This window comes from Salvelinus fontinalis, chromosome 5 (genome assembly GCF_029448725.1).
Source record: "Salvelinus fontinalis isolate EN_2023a chromosome 5, ASM2944872v1, whole genome shotgun sequence".
Taxonomy (NCBI): domain Eukaryota; kingdom Metazoa; phylum Chordata; class Actinopteri; order Salmoniformes; family Salmonidae; genus Salvelinus; species Salvelinus fontinalis.
In genome coordinates, this window is record NC_074669.1 from 17,696,432 (window position 1) to 17,720,142 (window position 23,711).

General features: G+C 43.8%; 1 protein-coding gene across 2 annotated transcripts in view; it reads left to right on the plus strand.

Moving 5' to 3' along the window:
* Positions 1-23,711, plus strand: part of LOC129855243 (glypican-5-like) — a 149,761-nt gene that overhangs the window by 80,638 nt on the left and 45,412 nt on the right. For both annotated transcript variants that reach the window (XM_055922675.1, XM_055922676.1), the window contains one exon: positions 5,406-5,541. In XM_055922675.1, coding sequence (XP_055778650.1) covers positions 5,406-5,541 — 136 coding nt within the window. The remainder of the gene's footprint in view (positions 1-5,405; positions 5,542-23,711) is intronic.

Below are 23,711 nucleotides of genomic sequence, written 5' to 3' on the forward strand. Positions count from 1 at the left end.
TAGCCACCCTTTGCCTTGATAGAAGCTTTGCAAACTCTTGGCATTCTCTCAACCAGCTTCACCTGGAATGCTTTTCTTACAGTCTTGAAGGAGTTCCCACATATGTAGAGCACTTGTTGGCTGCTTTTCCTTCACTCTGCGGTCCAACTCATCCCAAACCATCTCAATTGGGTTGAGGTCGGGTGATTGTGGAGGCCAGGTCATCTGATGTAGCACTCCATCACTCTCCTTCTTGTTCAAATAGACCTTACACAGCCTAGAGGTGTGTTGGGTCATTGTCTTGTTGAAAAACAAATGATAGTCCCACTAAGCGCAAAGAAGATCGAATGGCGTATTGCTGCAGAATGCTGTGGTAGCGATGCTGGTTAAGTGTGCCATGAATTCTAAATAAATCACTAACAGTGTCACCAGCAAAGCACCCCCACACCATCACACCTCCTCCATGCTTCACAGTGGGAATTACACATGCAGAGATCATCCGTTCACCAACTCTGCATCTCACAAAGACACAGCGGTTGGAACCAAAAATCTCAAATTTCCACCCGTCTAATGTCCATTACTCATGTTTATTCGACCAAGCATGTCTTTTCTCCTTATTGGTGTCCTTTAGTAGTGGTTTCTTTGTAGCAATTTGACAATGAAGGCCTGATTCACACAGTCTCCTCTGAACAGTTAATGTTGAGATGTGTCCGTTACTTCAACTGAGTGAAGCTGTCATGCCTGCACCCGCTCTCCCTCCATGGCGCTCCAGGGTGCCAGGCTGCCCAGTATTACGCACTCCTGCCACCATCATTACGCAGACCTGCTTCACTCGTCACGCGCATCAGCGATTCATTGCACTTACCTGGACTCAATCACCTGTGTTATTTCCTCCCCTATATCTGTCTGTTCCCCAGCTCTGTTCCCCGCTTCAGCATTAATTGTCGTATGTCGTTGTGTTTCCCGGTTCTGACGCTGTTCCTGTCCTGTTCCATGTCTGTGCTATATTAAATGCTCACTCTCCGTATCTGCTTGTCTACTCCAGCGTCGGTTCTTACAGAAGCATTTATTTGGGCTGAAATTTCTGATGCTGGTAACTCTAATGAACTTATCCTATGCAGCATAGGAAACTCTGGGTCTTCCTTTCCTGTGGCGGTCCTCATGAGAGCCAGTTTCATCATAGCACTTAATGGTTCTTGAAATGTTCCCGCATTGGCTGATGTCTTAAAGTAATGATAGACTATCGTTTCTCTTTCCTTACTTGAGCTGTTCTTGCCATAATATGGACTTGGTCTTTTACCAAAAGGGCTATCTTCTGTATACCCCCCCTACTTTGTCACAACACAACTGATTGGCTCAAACGCATTAAGAATGAAAGAAATTCCACAAATTCAGTTTTAACAAGGCACATCTGTTAATTGAAATGCATTCCAGGTCACCTCAGTACCTTATGAAGCTGGTTGAGAGAGTGGCTCCCGAGTGGGGCAGCGGTCTAAGGCACTGCATCTCAGTGCTAGAGGCATCACTACAGACCCTGGTTTGATTCCAGGTTGTATCAGAACTGGCCGTGATTGGGAGTCTCATAGGGCGGTGCACAATTGGCCCAGCGTCGCCGGGGTAGGCTGTCATTGTAACTAAGAATTTGTTCTTAATTTACTTTTCTAGTTAAATAAAGTTTAAATAAATAAAAAAGTGAATGCCAAGAGTGTGCAAAGCTGTTATCAAGGGTGGCTACTTTGAAGAATATAAAATATATTTTGATTTGTTTAACTCTTTTTTTGTTACTACATGATTCCATGTGTTATTTCATAGTTTTGATGTCTTCACTATTATTCTACAATGTAGAAAATGGTAAAAATAAAGAAAAACCTTGGAATGAGTAGGCGTGTTCAAACTTTTGACTGGTTCTGTAGGTAGAGGTCAATGAGTCGCAGCTACGTTGCCGTGGTTCCTCTCTTACACAACATGTAATTGATTTAAAGCCATATATAATTAACGAGCCTTCTGAGTTGATTAGGCCATAGACACAGCCGGGGACATTTAATTGTCTTTTTTCAACTCCTTCACTTCTAGCCCTTATGCTCCACAATCTAGCTACAGTATCTCTCCACACAACGTTTAACTGCAGCCAATCGTTTTTCTCCGTGAACTCATGAATATGGCTATTAAATTAGACTTTTAATTTGTGGAAATGTAATTATATTATACAAGGTTTAATGTGCATATCACACCTCACAGGGTCTCAATGTAGTGGGACTCTGAGAGGCTGAAGCGGGGGCAGGGAGGGGGCAGAGGGCCAGGGTTTAGTTTAGTACATGATGAAGTAAAAATAATTGCATCTAGTTGAATACTTTGGGGTACATGAACTGGCCCTTAATCACTTAACCTGTGTGGTATCAGCAATCAGTAAGATTGGACCTTGTACTTAATGAGTAAGTGGACTGTATACCATGATCAGTTACCTCCTCTCAATGGGAAATGCAAAGCACTTTTATAAAATGTGCCTTCTATACAGTATGTGAATCCAAACAATTATTTCTACTGAAGCAGCAGCATTAGTTTTAAATCATATCAAATTGGAATCCCTAGTCTGTTGGTGATATTTAGGCAGTGCAAAAAAGTGTTGCATTGTCTCCAGTAGGGCAGCAACATAATCTGCCTTTCTGCTGCCCCAGAGGCAGCAACATCACTAGTGTGCCCTGTGCTATAGAATATCGTACAGTACTATTGATGTTACAGCCTCTTCATCCAATAAATCCTTGCATGTTGAGGGAATGGAAGATCAGATAATCCTTGCGTTTTCACGCTAACCCAAAACATCACTGGTCGTTGTATGAGTTATGATCCGTGATCAATTGAAACAGTTGTTGGCCCACACACCGTCCATTCCTCTGTGGCGGAAGGCTTAGCCTAAACTGTACCAGTATTCACTTTCCACAAAGGCAAATTCAGCTCTGTTCTTATAATACTTGGAGATGCCATTCCCATTCCCTTTGAATGTGCCTTATCAGTTTCTTTACATAGTTTCCTTTCTGGTGGTTGTGCAGTAGTTGCTGACATTTTGTTTTCCTCATTTTGTTTCACTTGTCAGATGAACCAACATTTGGAACAACACACACAAGACTATAGTTGCTTATTGCAACCTTTTGTTTAACCTGTCTAGGATGAGGGTGCCGCTAGCGGCACTCCCCCCCCACCCCCACTGAAAAGGCAGAGCCGCGAAATTCAAAATTTTTTTTTTTTTTAAATATTTAACTTTCACACATTAAAGTCCAATACAGCTAATGAAAGACACAGATCTTGTGAATCCAGCCAACATGTCCGATTTTTAAAATGTTTTACAGGGAAGACACAATATGTAAAGATGTACATCTATTACATAAAAACACATTAGCATAATCCACCATCTTTTATTTGTCCACCAACACCAGTAGCTATCACCAATTCGGCTAAACTAAGATATTTATAGCCCCTAACCAAGAAAAAAACTCATCAGATGACAGTCTGATAACATATTTATGGTATGGGATAGGTTTTGTTAGAAAAATGTGCATATTTCAGGTAGATGGCATAGGTTACAATTGCACCCACCGTCACAAATGGACTAGAATAACTACATAGAGCAACGTGTTTACCTACTTACTAATCATCAAACATTTCGTAAAAATACACAGCATACACTAATCGAAAGACACAGATCCTGTGAATACAGACAATATTTCAGATTTTCTAAGTGTCTTACAGCGAAAACACAATAAATCGTTATATTAGCATAGCACAGGTGCAAACATTACCCCAGCATTAATTCTAGCCAAAGTGAGCGATAACGTCAACATCGCCAAAATATATTATTTTTTTCACTAACCTTCTCAGAATTCTTCAGATGACACCCCTGTAACATCACATTACAACATGCATATACAGTTTGTTCGAAAATGTGCATATTTAGCCACCAAAATCATGGTTAGACAATGGGGAAAGTAGCCCAGCTGGTGAGAAAATGTCCGTGCGCCATATTAGACAGTGATCTACTCTTATACATAAATACTCATAAACGTGACTAAAAAATATAGGGTGGACATCGATTGATAGACAATTTAATTCTTAATACAATCGCGGAATTACATTTTTTAAATTATCCTTACTTTTCAATACAGTTTGCGCCAAGCGAAGCTACGTCAAAAAACATGGCGTCCTAAGCCACTAACATTTTTCGACAGAAACACGATTTATCATAATAAAAATGTCCTACTTTGAGCTGTTCTTCCATCAGTATCTTGGGCAAAGGATCCTTTCTTGGGTCTAATCGTCTTTTGGTGGAAAGCTGTCCTCTTGCCATGTGGAAATGCCAACTGTGTTCAGCATGAACTGGAAGCGTGCCCGGCGATTCACAGCGTTTCAGAAATAAATGTCCCAAAATCGCACTAAACGAATATAAATTGCTATAAAACGCTTTAAATTAACTACCTTATGATGTTTTTAACTCCTATAACGAGTCTTAACATGACCGGAGAAAGATTACTCCCAACACTAATGCTTGGAACAGGTGCGGGTCGGTGTCCTCCACGCGCATAACGCAGCTCCAAAAGACTTACTAGCTACAGGGTTTTTTAATTTATAGTGCCTGTGAACGCGCAATCGACCCCATTCAAATCGTCATCACGTAAAGGCATCCAGGGGAAGACGTAAGCAGTGTCCGTATACTCATAGCAATAACTGTGGCCTTTTAACTGACTCCAGATCAGGGGCCAACATTTCTGAAATCTGACTCCATGTCAGGGAAATTGCTGTAGAATGGGTTCTGTTCCACTTAGAGACAAAATTTCAACTCCTATAGAAACTATAGACTGTTTTCTATCCAATAATAATAATAATATGCGTATTGTACGATCAAGAGTTTTGTAGGAAGCCGTTTCAAAAATTACAAGATTACCATAAATAGTGACAACAGCGCCCCCAGCCTCAACAGGTTAACAAGAATGCCCTCATTTGTTTTTGTGATATTGGTCTGTGCAAAAGCTAGTCCAACACTCTAACCACTAGGCTACCTGCCTGGTCAGATGTAATAATGCTGGAAAGGGACAAACATAAAAGCTAAAATCTCAGCTCTGTCTACTGATGTGCTGAAAGGTTTTCATTGTTTTTTTCCTTGTTTCCACATCATTAACAGTTTCTTTTGGGGGGGGGGGGGGTACTACACTTCCTGACACAGGGATATTTTTATTACTGATGAATATGCACGTGTTCTGTCCCATGCCAGAATTAACTTGTTTGCAACAGTGTGACTATCCAAATATGTATTGTGTGCTATAGCATTTATCTGTCTATTTATTGTGTTTTGCTTGAAAAGTGGAACAGTGCAGAATTGGATGTGGCTTATTTTCAGATAGAATGACCCCATTTGACCTCTGACCTGTGTGTTGCAGGAAATGCAGGGTCAGATGGGCTGGGCGACAGACTGGGGTGGGTGGGTGGAGACGGGCAGTGGGACGAGAGAAGAGGCCAGCGGAGAGTGTGACGATGAGGACGGATGTCAAGGATCTGGAGATGAAGACTTTACCAGTGAGTCAGAACCCCCCTCTTTAATTGCTTTTTTCTTTTTTTTACTCCTCTCTCCCCTCCTTTTCCTCAGCTGCCTATAATTCCTCCCCTCCCTCCCCATATTCTCTCCTTCCTCAATCAGACTCCCTGTAGATGAGACTGCTGCTAGTGTCAGATGTCAGAGACTCATGTTGAAAGCTGTCTGTGCCACGAGTCAGATGGTTATTCACTACAATACAGTATGTTGTGGTTGCGTCAGCAACCTTTTCCTCTCTCGCAGATGGAGCCATGTCTATACCTTCCCCTCGTGACATTATATGCTGCTATACGCAAATTGAAATTAGAACAGGCTGTCAAAAGCTGTCAGTGTGATGACATGTCAATGAGATGTCATCAGTAAACATATCTGCCTCTTGTGTGGGTTTAACCACAGTGTGGAATACTGCTTGATTTGATTTGTTGTGGTAGAATATTTAAATTACTTCAAGTCGAATTGTAATTGAATGCTTTGTGGTATAACTGGCTCAAGTCATGGCTGTACACCAGCACTACTGCAATGCAAATGATTAATTATTGTATACACAGACTCATTAACACTCTCACTGTCTTTGTGAAAGCAACTTGACCAGAATAGATGTGAAAATGTTTGAAGTTGATTGCAGATTGCTCGTTTATCCAGTCTCTTATTCAGATCATGAGAGAGAGAACAAGAAAAGAGAGAGAAGTAAGGGAGTGAGAAGAGTGAGAGAGAAGAGGAGAGAAGGATTGATCCATGGTTTAGACAGTGGCTCTAAGATCTGTGGAGCATGTACAGTACAGTGCCTTTGGAAAGTTTTCAGACGCCTTGACTTTTTTCACATTTTGTTACGTTATAAACTTATTCTAAAATGGATTCAATTGTCATCCCCCCAATCAATCTACACACAATACCACATAATGACAAAGCAAAAACAGGTTTTTAGACATTTTTGCAAATGTATTAAAAATAAAAAACAGAAATGTACTTTACTCAGTACTTTGTTGAAGCACCTTTGGCAGCGATTACAGCATCGAGTATTCTTGGGTATGACGCTACAAGCTTGGCACATCTGTATTTGGGGAGTTTTCCCATTCTTCTCTGCAGATCCTCTCAAGCTATGTCAGGTTAGATGGGGAGTGTTGCTGCACAGCTATTTTCAGGTCTCTCCAGAGATGTTTGATCGGGTTCCAGTCTGGGCTCTGGCTGGGCCTTTCAAGGACATTCAGAGACTTGTCCCGACGCCACTCCTGCGTTGTCTTGGCTGTGTGCTTAGGGTCGTTGTCCTGTTGGAAGGTGAACCTTTGCCCCAGTCTGAGGTCTTGAGTGCACTGGAGCAGGTTTTCATCAAGGATCTCTCTGTACTTTGCTCCGTTCAACTTTGCCTCGATCCTGACTAGTCTCCCAGTCCCTGCCGCTAAAAAAGGTTTCCTCCCGACGTGATGCTTGGCATTCAGGCCAAATCTTTGTTTCATCAGACCAGAGAATCTTGTCTCTCATGGTCTGAGAGTTCTTTAGGTGCTTTTTGGCAAACTCCAAGCGGGCTTTCATGTGCCTTTTACTGAGGAGTGGCTCCGTCTGGTCACTCTACCATGAAGGCCTGATTGGTGGAGTGTTGCAGAGATGGTTGTCCTTCTGGAAGGTTCTTCCATCTCCACAGAGGAACTCTATAGCTCTGTCAGAGTGACCATCGGGTTCTTGGTCACCTCCCTGACTAAGGCCCTTCTCCCCCGATTGCTCAGTTTGGCCAGACAGTCAGCTCTAGAAAGAGTCTTGGTGGTTCCAAGATTGATGGAGGCCACTGTGTTCTTGGGGATCTTCAATGCTGCAGAAATGTTTTGGTACCCTGTCTCGGAGCTCTAGGGACAATTCCTTCAACCTCATGGCTTGGTTTTAGCTCTGACATACACTGTCAACTGTGGGATCTTATATTGACAGGTGTGTGCCTTTCCAAATCATGTCCAATCAATTGAATGTACCACAGGTGGACTCCAATCAGGTTGTGGAAACATCTCAAGGATGATCAATGGAAACAGGATGCACCTGAACTCAATTTCGAGTTTCATAGCAAAGGGTCTGAATACTTATGTAAATAAGATAACTGTTTTTTTAATGTTTTATACCTTTGCAAAAAATTCTGAAAACCTGTTTTTTATTTGTCATTATGGGGTATTGTGTGTAGATTTCTTAGGATTTTTTTTTTTAATCCATTTTTGAATAATCCTGTAACGTAATAAAATGTGGAAAAAGTCAATACTTTTGATACTTTCCGAAGGCACTGTAAATTACACTTATCTGTCTGATGGTAATTGCCATTCTACAGCAGGCTGCCAGAGGTCTTGAGAAGAGGACGGTAAAAGCTCTTTCTCAAGTCCTCCACAACATAGCTCAACCGGGGCATTTAAAACTAGAACCGGTGGGCCTCGAGGGACCCCCCTTTGAGCTTATGAGTGAGCAGTCATTCTGACTGCAATATTCTAACAGTATCATTAATAGATTTCATATATGCTATAGCAAAAATTAGAATTTGGTTGTGTTAATGGTCTTGAGTAACATTAGAATAAAAAAAATACCCCAACCACCAAGACCCACGGTCAGCAAGATGCACGGTCAAATTATGAAAGCATGTGCTTGATAAATACTGAAAATCAGCACAAAAGCAATAATGGAATTATAATGAATATAAGTGTCGATGTGACAGCAGTAGTTAAAAATAGTCAATTATTGTTAGCTACAAATGGCATCAGTTGGAGCATGTCGATGTCACATAAAGAACGATAGCTGGTGAGTGTGTTGGTGATGTTGTTTTTTGCTTAAGATGTAGGGCATGCCCAGCAATCCAAAATTGGTTTTGTGAAAGTTTTCAGAACATTCGTTAGGTCGCGTGTTCTCATAACATAAAAACTGATTGTAGAATGTTTGTGTAAAATCTTCGCCTGATGTTGCAAGAACGTTCCTAGAACACATTTCGTCTGTTCTTTAAAGGTTCCCAGAATGATTCATTAGGTTGTGGGAACAGTCTGGTGGGAAGACTGTGGGCAGACTCTGGGCAGTGGTGTAGTACTAATTAAGTCGTTTTTTACATTTTGGACCACATTTCCTTTTACTACACTATATTGCAAAAGAAAAAATGATATACTTTTTACTCCATACATTTATCCTGACACCCAAAAGTACTTGTTACATTTTGAATGCTTAGCAGGACCGGGAAAATGGTCCTATTCATGCACTTAGAGAACATCCCTGATCATCCCTACTGCCTCTGATCTGGCGGACTAACTTAACACAAATGCTTCATTTGTAAAATGTACAATGATGTCTGAGTGTTGGTGTGTGCTCCTGGTTATCTGTAAATAAAAAACACAAAAATTGTGCCGTTTGGTTTGCTTAATAAATTATTTATACTTTTACTTTTGATACTTGGGTATATTTAAAACCAAATACTTTTAGACTTTTACTTAAGTAGTATTCTACCGGGGGACTTTTACTTGAGTCATTTTCTGTTAAGGTATCTTTACTTTTACTCAAGTATGAAAATTGGGTACTTTTTCCACCACTGACTGGGGACATCACAAATGATATGTTCCCAAAACACAACTGTCCAGTTGTGCTGACATTCAGATAATGTTTGTATCAGGGTGCACAAAACATTCCTATGATGTTGCAAGAATGTTTACAGAACTATCTATACGATTTCTTTAAAAGTTCCCAGAACATGTAATGGGTTGTGGGAACATTGTGGGTACATTACAAATGTGTTCTGGGAATGTTCTTGTAACATCAGGTGAATGTTTTTTGCACCCTAAAAGAAACATTGTAGAATCATCCACACAACTGGACAGTTGTTATGTTTGGGAACATATATTTTGTGATGTCCGCACAATGCTCTCACCAGACTGTTCCCACAACCGAATAAAACCTTCTGGGAACCTTTAAAGAACAGGATAAATGTGTTCTAGGAATGTTTCTTGCAACATCAGGCGTATGTTTTATACAAACATTCTGTAATTATCAGTATGACTGGACAGTTTTTGTGTTATGAGAACATTTGCCGGAACCTTACGAATATTCTGGGAACTTTCACAGAACTAGTGATGCACCGATATGACATTTTTGGCCGATACCGATATCCAATATTTTCCTTGCCCCCCCAAAAAACAATACCGACAAACGATATTTAAAATTGTAGTACCGTTTTTAAGCATTCTAGTACAGTTAAATAGTTAACCCACACACATGGACGCAGTGGTCTAAGGCACTGCATCTCAGTGCAAGAGGTGTCACTACAGTCCCTGGATCACATCCGGCTGTGATTGGGAATCCCATAGGGTGGCGCACAGTTGGCCCAGTGTCGTCCGGGCCGTCATTGTAAATAAGAATTTGTTCTTAACTGACTTGCCTAGTTATATAAAGGTTACACACACACACACACACACACACACACACACACACACACACACACACACACACACACACACACACACACACACACACACACACACACACACACACACACACACACACACACTGACCAAAAAGTAATTTTGTTTGCATTTACGAATGTCCCCATTACCAGTAAAACATAATCAAATCCTATTTATTTCACTTACTTGCTGTGCTGTTTCGTTGTTCATTTGTTCAGTCGTTTCATTCTCAACCAAGATTTCTATGGAACGCCATTTGGGTCTTTGCATGTCAAAAAAGATACACATCAAATAACACTATTTGACGTGTCAAATAAGCTTGTTGACCAATCAGGACCTGAATATGACTGCACATCACATAATAATTTAACGCGTTCATTATTTTTTTACGTAGTTATTACACATTGATTACACTATCACTTGCATTTCATATGTCACAACGATTCATCGATACGTATGCTATGATGCTGGTAAAGTTGCTTCGTGCACCTACAGTGGTGGTCATAAAAGAAAGCTAGCCAGCTCAAAAACATAGCAAAACGACATAATCTGTTTCAGTAGCTATATAGTTAGCTAGCTAACTATATAGCTAGGTGTCATCATCTAAAATAACCCTAATTTATAAGAGTTCTTATTTGATTAATGTGGTCGGACCATCTATGTGAAGTTAGCCACAATAAGGATTAGCCACAATAGTGGACTTTGCGGTTAGCCTTCAAAATAAAAGTGTGGCATAATTCTACTATTTGTATTCATTTTCATCAGTCAATGACATATTTTTATTTTGAAGGCAAACCGCAAATTCCACTATTGTGCCTAATCCTTATTGTGGCTAGCTTCACAACACATAACCCGGTCTGGAGGAGCCTCACTCGCCAGATGAAGCTAGCTGGCTGTTAGCTTTGAGCAGCAGGGTTAAGTAGCTGGCTAGCTATTTATTTTCATGAATTGAAGTCCAATTTCAATAGGCGAACAACAAGTGGCAACCTAGCTAAATTTTACTCACAAGGATTCCTAAATTATTGCTAAGAATAATGAAAATCACGGCAGTTTCTACTGGCCATTGTTTTCAGGCTGGTTGTATTCGTGCTAGCTAGGTACCAAGCTAAAGCTAGTTACCCCAGGAGTTGAGGTCGAACAACTGATGCTTTATTACCAACGCGGTATTGTAAACACATCCTTCGTGGCCGGTGTTTGCTTGTTTGCAGAGTTTTTTGTGCAGCTTTGACAGTGCTACTGTATCTTTTTTGACATGCAAATACCCAAACAGCGTTCCATAGTATGTATGTCATGAAGCTAATAGCAGTGATGCTATTACTGTGTAACTCAGGTAGGGCAACATCTGAAAAATAGCGCACTTAGTAGTGTGTACCGGTGCTCGACCAGTCAGCGAAAGCCAACAGCACCAATGAGAGAGAATGGTTGATTGTCAAGGGCAATGAATGCCATTATCTTGGCTTTAATGGATTTCGCCTTTGAATTGTCTCGCTGAAATGTTCTTACTCTTTCAAATGATGGCTCGACCACACAGCAGACATTGTGAGCTATGTTAGGAATGCTGTGTTGCAAATTTTACGTGGTGTCATTACGTCATGTACCTACGGTATATAGGTATGCACGGTCACTTTGACATCGGTTTTTAACATCGGCGTTAAACTAGACATCTGGCTGATACCGATGTTGGCATTTTTAGCTAATATCGGCCGATTCCGATATGTTCATCGATATATTGTGCATCCCTACACAGAACCAATGTTGTTTTGCTGGGACAACATGACTTGCACATTGTATTATTACATTACCTGGAAACCTAATGAGAACCTTTGGGGAATGTTCTGTGGTGTTTGTTGATGTTGTGAACAACATGTTGTGAACAACATTTTAGTGAATGTTAGATGAACATTCCTAGGATATTTCATAAAATGATATATATATTTAAAAGTTTTTGGGATGTTATCATCCTAATGTTAAATAAAACCCTAAATACAAATGATTGGGAATCTGTCACGTTCCTGACCTATTTCTGTTAGTTTGTTGTATGTGTTAGTTGGTCAGGACGTGAGTTTGGGTGGGCATTCTATGTTTTCTGTTTCTATGTTGGTTTAAGGGTTGCCTGGTATGGCTCTTAATTAGAGGCAGGTGTTTGGCGTTCCTCTAATTGAGAGTCATATTTAGGTAGGTTGTTTCACAGTGTTCGTTGTGGGTGGTTGTCCCCTGTGTCAGTGTTTGTCGCACCATACGGGACTGTTCGGTTTGTTTTGTACATCGTCATTTTGTGTAGTCTATTTTTCCCTGTTCGTGCGTTCTTCGCGTTATTTATGTAAGTTCTTCGTCCAGTTCTGTCTACTCCGTTTGTTGTTTTGTTAGTTATAGTGAAGTTTGTGTTTTTTCGTCTTTTCTTTAAATAAATTATGTGTTCACAACCCGCTGCGCCTTGGTTCCATCACTACTCCTCCTTTTCGGTTGAAGAGGAGGAGGACTACCGTTACAGAACCACCCACCAATCCAGAATCAAGCAGCGGTGTAATCGGAGGAAGGGACAGCGCAAGAAGGAGGAATGGACTTGGGACGATATTTTGGACGGTAAAGGGTGCTACACATGGGAGGAGATCCTGGCTGGAAGGGATCGCCTCCCATGGGAACAGCTGGAGGCACTGAGGAGAGCAGAGGCAACCGGAGAAGGGAACCGGCGTTATGAGGGGACGCGTCTAGCACGGAAGCCCGAAAAGCCCGTGAGTACCACCCAAAAATTTCTTGGGGGGGGGCTAAGAGGTAGTGGGCCAAGGGAGTACGGGCAGACACCGTGTTACGCAGTAGAGCGCATGGTGTCTCCTGTACATGTACATAGCCCAGTGCGGGTTATTCCACCTCCCCGCACTGGTAGGGCTAGATGGAGCATTGAGCCAAGCGCCATGAAGCCGGCTCTACATATCTGGCCACCAGTACGTCTCCTTGGGCCGGCTTACATGGCACCAGCTTTATGCATGGTGTCCCTGGTTCGCCTACATAGCCCGGTGCGGGTTATTCCACCTCTCCGCACTGGGCGGGCGACGGGGAGCATTCAACCAGGTAAGGTTGGGCAGGCTCGGTGCTCAAGGGAGCCAGTACGCTTGCACGGTCTGGTATTTCCGGCACTACCTCCCCGCCCCAGCCCAGTACCACCAGTGCCTACACCACGCACCAGGCTTCCAGTGCGTTTCCAGAGCCCTGTTCCTCCTCCACGCACTCTCTCTATGGTGCGTGTCTCCAGTCCGGTGCCTCCAGTTCCGGCACCACGCACTAAGCCACCTGTACGTCTCCGGAGCCCTGTACACACTGTTCCTTCTCCCCGTACTCGTCCTGAGGTGCGTGCACTCAGTCCGGTGCCACCAGTGCCGGTACCACGAACCAGGCATATAGTACGCTTTGAGAATCCAGTGTGCCCTGTCCCTGCTCTCCGCACTAGGCTTGAAGTGCGTGTCTCCAGTCCGGTGCCTCCAGTTCCGGCACCACGCACCAGGCCTACAGTGCGTCTCAGCCGGCCAGAGTCTGCCGTCTGCCCAACGGCGCCTGAACTGTCCGTCTGCCCAGCGCTGCATGAACTGCCCGTCTGCCATGAGCCTACAGAGCCTTCCGCCAGACAGGAGCAGCCAAAGCCTTCCACCAGACAGGATCAGTCTGAGCCATCCGTCTCTGCAGCGCCATCTGAGCCATCCGTCTCCGCAGCGCCATCTGAGCCATCCGTCTCCGCAGCGCCATCTGAGCCATCCGTCTCCCCAGCGCCATCTGAGCCATCCGTCTCCCCAGCGCCATCTGAGCCATCCGTCTCCCCAGCGCCGTCTGAGCCATCCGTCTGTCTCGAGCCATTAGAGCCGCCCGTCTGTCCCGAGCCGTCAGAGCCGTTAGTCAGTCAGGAGCCGCTAGAGCAATTCGTCAGTCAGGATCTGCCAGAGCCGCCAACCAGACAGGATCTGCCAGAGCCGCCAGCCAGACAGGATCTGCCAGAGCCGCCAACCAGACAGGATTTGCCAGAGCCGCCAACCAGACAGGATCTGCCAGAGCCGCCAACCAGACAGGATTTGCCAGAGCCGCCAACCAGACAGGATCTGCCAGAGCCGCCAACCAGACAGGATCTGCCAGAGCCGTCAGTGAGCCATGAGCGTCCAGAGCCGTCAGCCAGCCATGAGCGTCCAGAGCCGTCAGCCAGCCATGAGCGTCCAGAGCCGTCAGCCAGCCATGAGCGTCCAGAGCCGTCAGCCAGCCATGAGCGTCCAGAGCCGTCAGCCAGCCATGAGCGTCCAGAGCCGTCAGCCAGCCATGAGCGTCCAGAGCCGTCAGCCAGCCATGAGCGTCCAGAGCCGTCAGCCAGCCATGAGCGTCCAGAGCCGTCAGCCAGCCATGAGCGTTCAGAGTCGTCAGCCAGTCATGAGCTGTCCCTCAGCCCAGAGCAGCTATTTATCCAGAACTGCCCCTCAGTCCAGAGCTGTCTCTCTGTCCGGAGCTGCCTTTCAGTCCGGAGTTGCCCCTCTATCCTGAGCTACCTCTCTGTCCTGAGATATCCCTCTGTCCTGAGCTATCCCTCTGTCCTGAGCTATCCCTCTACCCCGGTGCTGCCCCTTGTGTCGATGTTACCTAAAAGATTTAGTGGGTGTAAGATGAGGGTGGTCATTTGTAGGGGGAGATGTAAGCTGGGATTGACTATGGTGGGGTGGGGACCTCGCCCTGAGCCTGAGCCACCACCGTGGTCAGATGCCCACCCAGACCCTCCCCTAGACTTTGTGCTGGTGCGCCCGGAGTTCGCACCTTATGGGGGGGGTTATGTCACGTTCCTGACCTATTTCTGTTAGTTTGTTGTATGTGTTAGTTGGTCAGGACGTGAGTTTGGGTGGGCATTCTATGTTTTCTGTTTCTATGTTGGTTTAAGGGTTGCCTGGTATGGCTCTTAATTAGAGGCAGATGTTTTGCGTTCCTCTAATTGAGAGTCATATTTAGGTAGGTTGTTTCACAGTGTTTGTTGTGGGTGGTTGTCTCCTGTGTCAGTGTTTGTCGCACCATACGGGACTGTTCGGTTTGTTTTGTACATCATCATTTTGTGTAGTCTATTTTTCCCTGTTTGTGCGTTCTTCGCGTTATTTATGTAAGTTCTTCGTCCAGGTCTGTCTACTCCGTTTGTTGTTTTGTTAGTTATAGTGAAGTTCGTGTTTTTTCGTCTTTTCTTTAAATAAATTATGTGTTCACAACCCGCTGCGCCTTGGTTCCATCACTACTCCTCCTTTTCGGTTGAAGAGGAGGAGGACTACCGTTACAGAATCTTACCCAATGTTCTGGGAATGTTCCCGGTTTGCGGGGCATGCTCTCTCAATGATTACATTTTGTGCTGATAATTGCCGTAGTATTATCAACAGCTTTTTCTATCAAAATGGTTCCATCCTTTCCTCTCTCCTGGTCACAGATACCTTTAAAAAAATGGGCCTCAGGAACTCGTCATGGTATGTTTCTGTATTCAAATTGCCAATCTATAAAATGCAATTGTGTTCGTTGTCAGTAGCTTATGCCTGCCCATACCATAACTCCACCGCCACCATGGTGCACTCTGTTCACAATGTTGATATCAGCAAACCACTCGCCCACACGATTACATTTACATTTAAGTCATTTAGCAGACGCTCTTATCCAGAGCGACTTACAAATTGGTGCATTCACCTTATGACATCCAGTGGAACAGCCACTTTACAATAGTGCATCTAAATCTTTTAAGGGGGGGGGGGGGGGGGGCAGAAGGATTGCTTTATCCTATCCTAGGTATTCCTTGAAGAGGTGGGGTTTCAGGTGTCTCCGGAAGGTGGTGATTGACTCCGCTGTCCTGGCGTCGTGAGGGAGTTTGTTCCACCATTGGGGTGCCAGAGCAGCGAACAGTTTTGACTGGGCTGAGCGGGAACTGTACTTCCTCAGTGGTAGGGAGGCGAGCAGGCCAGAGGTGGATGAACGCAGTGCCCTTGTTTGGGTGTAGGGCCTGATCAGAGCCTGAAGGTACTGAGGTGCCGTTCCCCTCACAGCTCCGTAGGCAAGCACCACGATGCCATACACATGGTCTGCGGTTGTGAGCCCGGTTGGATGTACTGCCAAATTCTCTAAAAATGACATTTGAGGCAGCTTATGGTAGAGAAATTAACATTACATTATCTGGCAACAGCTCTGGTGCACATTCCTGCAGTCAGCATGCCAATTGCATGCTCCCTCAAAATCTGAGACATCTGTGGCATTGTAGAGTGGCCTTTTATTGTCCCCAGCACAAGGTGCACCTGTGTAATGATCATGCTGTTTAGTCAGCTTCTTGATATGCCACACATGTCAGGTGGATGTATTATCTTGGCAAAGGAGAAATGCTCACTAACAGGGGAATGTAAAGAAATTAGGCCACACAATTTGAGGGAAATAAGCTTTTTGTGCGTATTGAACATTTCTGGTATCTTAAATTTTGGCTCATGAAACATGGGACCAACACTTTACATGTTGCGTTTATATTTTTGTTCATTGTAGTTGAACTGTGACAATTATAGTTGAATGAGAATTAAATGATAATTCATGACAATGGATTGTGGCCTAGTGTGACTCATACAGCACTCAGCGAGCACTGATCACACTCATTTCCCATAGCTTAGTCCCTGGAAACTAATTTCCCATAGCTTAGTCCCTGAAAGCTCATTTCCAATAGCTTAGTCCCTGGAAGCTGATTTTCCTAATGAGATTTATCTCAGTGACTGCTGATAAGCAAGAGTCGTGTGTTTCACTACTTTGCTCTGCTGCTCTCAATCAAAGCCAAAGGTTAGATTTTAATACAGCTGGTACGCACTGTAGACAGATTCCCATAAATTGTTGTCACATTCTGAATGTGTATGTGAGCATATAACGGATTGTGTGTGCGTGTCTCTGTGCGTGTCCCCACAATGTCAGCACTCCTACATTTCACGTACAGAAGCGTAATACCCCCCCCCCCCCCATACACACACACAAAATGGAGCCAGTTCCAAGTAAATTCCTGATGGTTTTGGGAGCACAGCTGCCTCATCCTGTTCTGTGCCAGGGAAGTAGCTGCAGGGAACGGTCATCCTGAGAGAGCTCAGGAGGATTTACCCATTTTCCTCTCCCGCTCTCTCTCCTCTCTCTTCTCTCTCTCATCTCTTCTCTCTCCTCATCTCCATCTGCTGAGGGAAGAGTAGGGTAGAGACTCATGGTTAGACAGAGAGAACAGGGGAATATGGTAGAAACAGATGTACATGTAGGACTAGACTGGTAGTACAATACGGTGTGGGTAGTACAAATAGTAGACTGAGAGATGGAGAAGGGGTTTCGAGGTTTGCGTCCATCCTGTTTTGAACTAATTCTACCACAACATACGTGTGTATGCATACGTAAAGCTGTATCATGAGTAAGTAACAGGATGGAAAAGGGGATATGCTGATTATTTCACGTTATAAAATGTGTTTTTGGGATCCTGGATGCTGATTGGACGAGCAGCGTTCCGAGCCATACTGTATTTGCCAACACTGGTACACCTATACCTGCTAACAGTTCCATATGAATTATCACTGCGCCTCCATAAGAGATCAGCTTGTTCATGTTGCTGTCCGAATCATCTATTCTATTTATCTCAACTTGCACATTATTTCCCCTTGGTTCTAAGTCATGGCTAGAAGGGATCCAGCTTTTGTAAAATGTTAGCTTTTTAACTTTAACTCCAACCCTTTTCCTAACCATAACCTAATTATCCTAACCTGCTACGCTAATTTCCCTAACCTTCTGCGTAAATTCACCTAACCTGCTACGAAAAATCTAATCTGACATTAATTTGACCAAAACTGGATCCCTTCTAGCCATGACCTTGCTTTCTAGGCTAACATTTCGTTTGTAACAGCAGGGGTTAATATAAGACCTGCTGTCTGCCTGTCAGACCTTAGAAACAATGTTTCACTGTTGAAATGCAATCTCCCCTGTAGGCTACCATAGATAGAGTGAATCGTGTACAGACAATACTTTTTCTTGGCCAGACAAAATCACGCATCAACGTCATTATCAGGGATATATCCAAGTAAATGCCATTTGAAAAAAACCTATAAAAAAAATAAAACAAGAACAAAAGAACTAAGGACCAGATTTATGACCGGACTACTGTATATCTTCTGGTGGAAGAATTCAATTTTATGAATTTACTTGGTAACCATTTTATAAAAGCGATAAGGCAGACGAGTCAGTACTATATAATGAATACAGTCACAGGTAAATGGGTTGACTGGCTCACTGCGTCACGTCGGGTCAAACAACACCATTTACCTGTGACTGTATTCATTATATAGCCCTGTCTCTGGTGCCTTATTGCTTAAGTAAAGCTTCCATTGTGCACTATGCCTATGTCATTGAGTTACTTTCCATGATCCGTACAGTAACAGGATTGCTGATGACATGTGTCAGTGATCTGTGTCAGGGCAGTGCTGCTGCACTCTGGGTCAGGATGTTAGATGATATTGAATCACAGAGTACTGCTCTCCCTCTCGCTCTCTCTCTCTCTCTCTCTCTCTCTCTCATTTTCTCTCACTCTTTCTCTCTGTTGTCTACTGTGTATCTGTCTTTATTTTCTGAGCAAGATTGACAGTTTTCTCGTAATCCCAAAATGATACCTTCTATTTCTCAGATTGGCCAGATTGGCCTGGCCCATGACGTCCTGATAGTTGTGCTATGATGAATTATTGCTTGGTTGTGTTGAATTTGTACTGTAGGTTGCTCTTCAGCTGTGGTGCAGTGGTGTTTTCTTTCAAGAAGGGCAGGTGAGGCCATTATTCGGTGGGACTTTGGCCACTGTCATCTGTCCGAGACACTGACCTCTTTGATCTGTGATGGAGGATGCAGGCTGACACAGGCTGATGCAGGCTGATGCAGGCTGATGCTGGCTGATGCAGGCTGCTTGGTGGTGAGATCTGATCTAATGTGTTATGCATTCACTAGATCCGTCTGAGGCAGGTCGGGAGCACTCTGCTGCTTTCATAATGTATTTCTCAATATCAAAGGAATGTTTTCTTTACTTATAAAATTATTGAAGTCCACATGGAAGGCCAGCCCCTGGTCTGTTTGGACAAGGTTTTCCCTCAGAGAGGCAGGGATTTAATATTTATCTTCTCCTTCTGAAATTTTTTAGGATTCTAAGTTGATTTTCTCATCTCAAATAAGTCCCTTTGCTGAGGCAGATCTGCCCTTCACACTCAATCATACTAATGTAATTATGAACGTCCCAGAGAAATGGAACATTTCCTCCCCTCCATAATTCCCAAAATGCACTGCTCCAGGAGAGGAATGATCCGAGTTTTCCCAGGGACAATCTCTGTTGCCATGGATACCAGGTGGTCTGCGGTCCCCGGGATCTTGTTCAAGGACGAGACAACAAAGAGAATGCAAACTGAAGCAAATAGTCAAACAGCTCAAACAGTCATAACTCTCATTACCCACATTACCTGACCCAATGTCTTCACTAGCTATGTTTTAGAAAACATATTTCATTTACTGAGGGACATAATTTGCCTTAGTGACACTGTGAGGAATAAGACCTCGCTATGGGGAGTTGAAGGAACATATCCTTTTGTTCTTTTTCATGTAGGCGTGTGAGCACATTTTTAAACTCAATAGTAAATATTGATGTGTACATTTGTAATTTGTTTGGAGTTTTGATAGATTGAGAAATGATTGATGACCTTTTGACTAGTAGGCTAAATGGATGTTTCATTGTGTAAAGAAGATATTTTACATTGCCTTAATCTATCCTCTTGTCTGTTTCTCTGTTTCCTTGACAAAATGATGCAAGGTCAATATTCTACACTGAACTAGCGCTTTCTGATGTCTCAGTACCACCAGATCCCTTTCATGCAACTCCCTCTTTCTCTCAAAGCTTCAATTTCAGAGACATAAATGTCTGCTTATGAAGGCAGCGGAGGAAATTAACTCATTTTATGGCATATCAGTCCCCCACCGTGATGTGAGGCTGAGGCTGACGGTTTTGTTAATGTGGCGGCCGTAAAAAGCAACAGACCAGCCAAATGTGCAATCCCTGACAAATTAGATTCTTCGCCACGCTAAAGATGCTGATGTGCATGTCCATTTTGATTGGTTGTTATTTGCTACCATTCACAGAGAAGTTGATGATTTAATAAACATGGAATAAAAACGCACATACACTGAGTATACCAAGCATTAGGTACCCCGCCCCATTTGCAACGGGAGTAGGAAATGGGAAGTCAGCACTCTGCTTGACTAAACCCATCAGAGCAGTCAGACATAAGCCTCACCTTGTGTGTTTGCAAAGCATGGTCCTTGACATATTTGAACCCCTTCCTCAGGAATGCAGGACATTAGAGCAGAGGTTCCTTATAACAAAGCTCCTTGTGTACAGTTATGTTAATGGTGAACAGTGCACACAGCACTTTTGGCAAAGCAGATCAATCAATCAACTGTAGTTAGAATAAACAGTAGCAGTATCTCATGTACAACTGAAGGTTGTGTTTGGTCCTGCGTTGTTCTGGTTTGAAAGTCTGTTTCTGTTTCTCTCAGTGTGTTCCCATGCACACATCTGCTGGCTTCTACACCCTTCTACCCCCAAGCCATAAGACTGCTGAACATTTCATGAAATGGCTACCCGGACTATTTGACCCCCCCTTGCACTCACTGGACTCACACACCCACACACTTACACACTTCCACTTACACACACACACACACACACACACACACACACACACACACACACACACACACACACACACACACACACACACACACACACACACACACACACACACACACACACACACACACACACACACAAACACACACACACACACACACACACACACACACACACACACACACTTACACTTACACTTACACTTACACTTACACACACACACACACACACACACACACACACACACACACACACACACACACACACACACACACACACACACACGCATATTGACGCCACACACTCCCACATAGACACACTTTCATACTCTTCACATTCGTTGCTGCTACTCTGCTTATTATCTATCCTGATTGCCTAGTCACCTTTATCCCTACCTACATGTACATATTACCTCAATTATATTACCTCAATTACCTCGTACCCCTGGACATTGACTCACATACTCCACATATATAGCCTTGTAATTGTTATTTTATTGTGTTACTATTTCATTTTTTGTTCTTATTTGCAAATGTTTTCTTACTTTTTAACTCTGCATTGTTGGTAATGGGCTCGTAGGTAAGTATTTCATGGTAAAGTCTAAACCTGTTGTATTCGGTGCATGTGATATATAACATTTGATTTGATTTGATAAGCACGCAGCAGCAGCCATGTTGTGCTCCCTCTCCGTCCCTGTTCATCCACTGGTCTTCCAGGCAAATCCCATGGATAAAGGGGTAGGCCAGGGGAAATGAAAGTGCTTGGCTGGTAATATCCGTTGCTGTGTTGGCCAGCTAGCCCCAGGAGAGAGAGGGAGAGCAGCTGAGCTGGGAAGAGCAGACCCCTGGCCCAATGCTGTGTGCTCACTGTTCACATTCAGGGTCAATGGTACTGGGTCTGTTTGTCACTGCCAACACCAGTGTTCCTCTGGCCCGAGTGGTTTAATTAATCCTGCTTTTATACAGCGTAAATGTGCTAGCCGGACAGTGACTACAGCTGTGGTTCTGTTGTCTTCTATTGAAATCTGCATTGGATTTGAGTGTTTAGGAACATTAGTTATACTATGATTGTTACTGTGATCTAAATGCCCCTGAAGCTTCACTTTGATTGGATTTAATAATCTGTATGTATTGTGAACAAGCCTGTTGTACTTTTCAATCAGTCCTTCCTTCAATCAGTTGCTCTCTACCTCTATTTACTATGATGTGTCTTCCATCCATCCATGGGCTGATCCTTGTTTGTGACATGGTGACTGAGAGCAGCCATCACTGCCTGTCGCAAAGCTGATAAGGTTGAAAGGAGGATTGACGAGCTGGGCCGTTATCATTGCAATTAAGGGACATCGTTTAGCAGGGCATTTCCTTGTATTAGATGGATCCTTATGCCATGTTTACGCCATCTATTTTCCTCTCAGTAACTATGACACTGGTGCTTCTGACATACATAGGTTACAGTAGATGAGCTTGGAGATTTCCTTCATCACTGGATGAAGCTTTAACATTCAGACCTGGGGCGAAGTGTAGCCTAAACCCTAAGCCTTGTTCCAACAGATACATTGTTTGCATTTATTTGAAGTTGAGCATGTGAACATTTTCTACATGTCATATAAAATTAACAGATCACAAAGTTGTAAGTGATAGGACTAAAAATGTATATGGAATGAATTTGTATCATAGTAATTATGCTACAGAATGGCAATTTGCCATATACAGTAGTAGGGTTGATGTTTATTGTCATGAATCTTGCCCTGGAGGCAGAACTGAGTGACTTCCACTAGATGGGCCAGCTGCAATGTAAAAATTGTCTATATTGTAAAAATTCATAAAAACTAAAATGTGCTTTTTAATTAATTGTCTATTGTAGGGTTTCCCAACCCTGTGCCCAAGAAGGTAACCTGTCTAAATGACTATTGCCCCGTAGCCTTCACATCTGCAGCCATGAAATGCTTTCAAAGGCTGGACATGGCTCACATGAACACTATCATCTCAGACACCCTGGACCCACTCCAATTCGCATACCATGAAATTCGCAATTTCTATTGCACTCCACATTGCCCTTTACCACCTGGACAAAAGGAACACCTATGTGAGAATGCTGTTCATTGACTACAGCTAAGCATTCAACACCATAGTGCTCTCCAAGCTCATCACTAAGCTAAGGACCCTGGGACTAAACACCTTCCTCTGCAACTGGATCCTGGACTTCCTGACGGGCCGCCCCCCCAGGTGGTGAGGTTAGGTAACAACACATCTGCCTCACTGACCCTCAACATGGGGGCCCCTCAGGGGTGCGTGCTTAGTCCCGTCCTGTACTCCATGTTTACCCACGACTGCTTGGCTGCGCATGACAACACCATCATGAAGTTTGCCGACAAAATCCTATAGGGAGGAGGTCAGAGACCTGGCAGTGTGGTGCCAGGACAATAACCTCTCCCTCAACCATCAGCAAGACAAAGGAGCTGATTGTGGACAACAGAAAACGGAGGGCCGACCATGCCAATATTTACATAAACGTGGCTGTAGTGGATCGGGTCGAGAGCTTCAAGTTCCTCTGTGTCCACATCATGAAGGACCTATCATGGTCCAAACACACCAACACAGTCGTGAAGAGGGCACGAAAACGCCTCTTCCCCCTCAGGTGTCTGAAAAAATTTGGCATGAGCCCTCAGATCCTCATAGTTATTCAGCTGCACCATTGTGAGCATCTAAACTGGCTGCATCACCGCTTGGTATGGCAAATGCTTGGCATCTGACCGTAATGCACTAGGGAGGGTAGTACATACGGCCCAGTACATCACTGGGGCCGAGCTCCCTGCCATCCAGGACCTCTATATATGAGGCGGTGAAAAAGGGTGGCCCTAGAAATTGTCAGACTCCAGCCACCCAAGTCATAGACTGTTTTCTCTGCTACCGCACGGCAAGCAGTACCGGAGCGCCAAGTCTTTGACCAAAAGGCTCCTGAACAGCTTCTTCCCCCAAGCCATAAGACTGCTGAACAGTTAATCAAATGCCTACTCTGACTATTTGCATTGATCCCCTTTTTATTT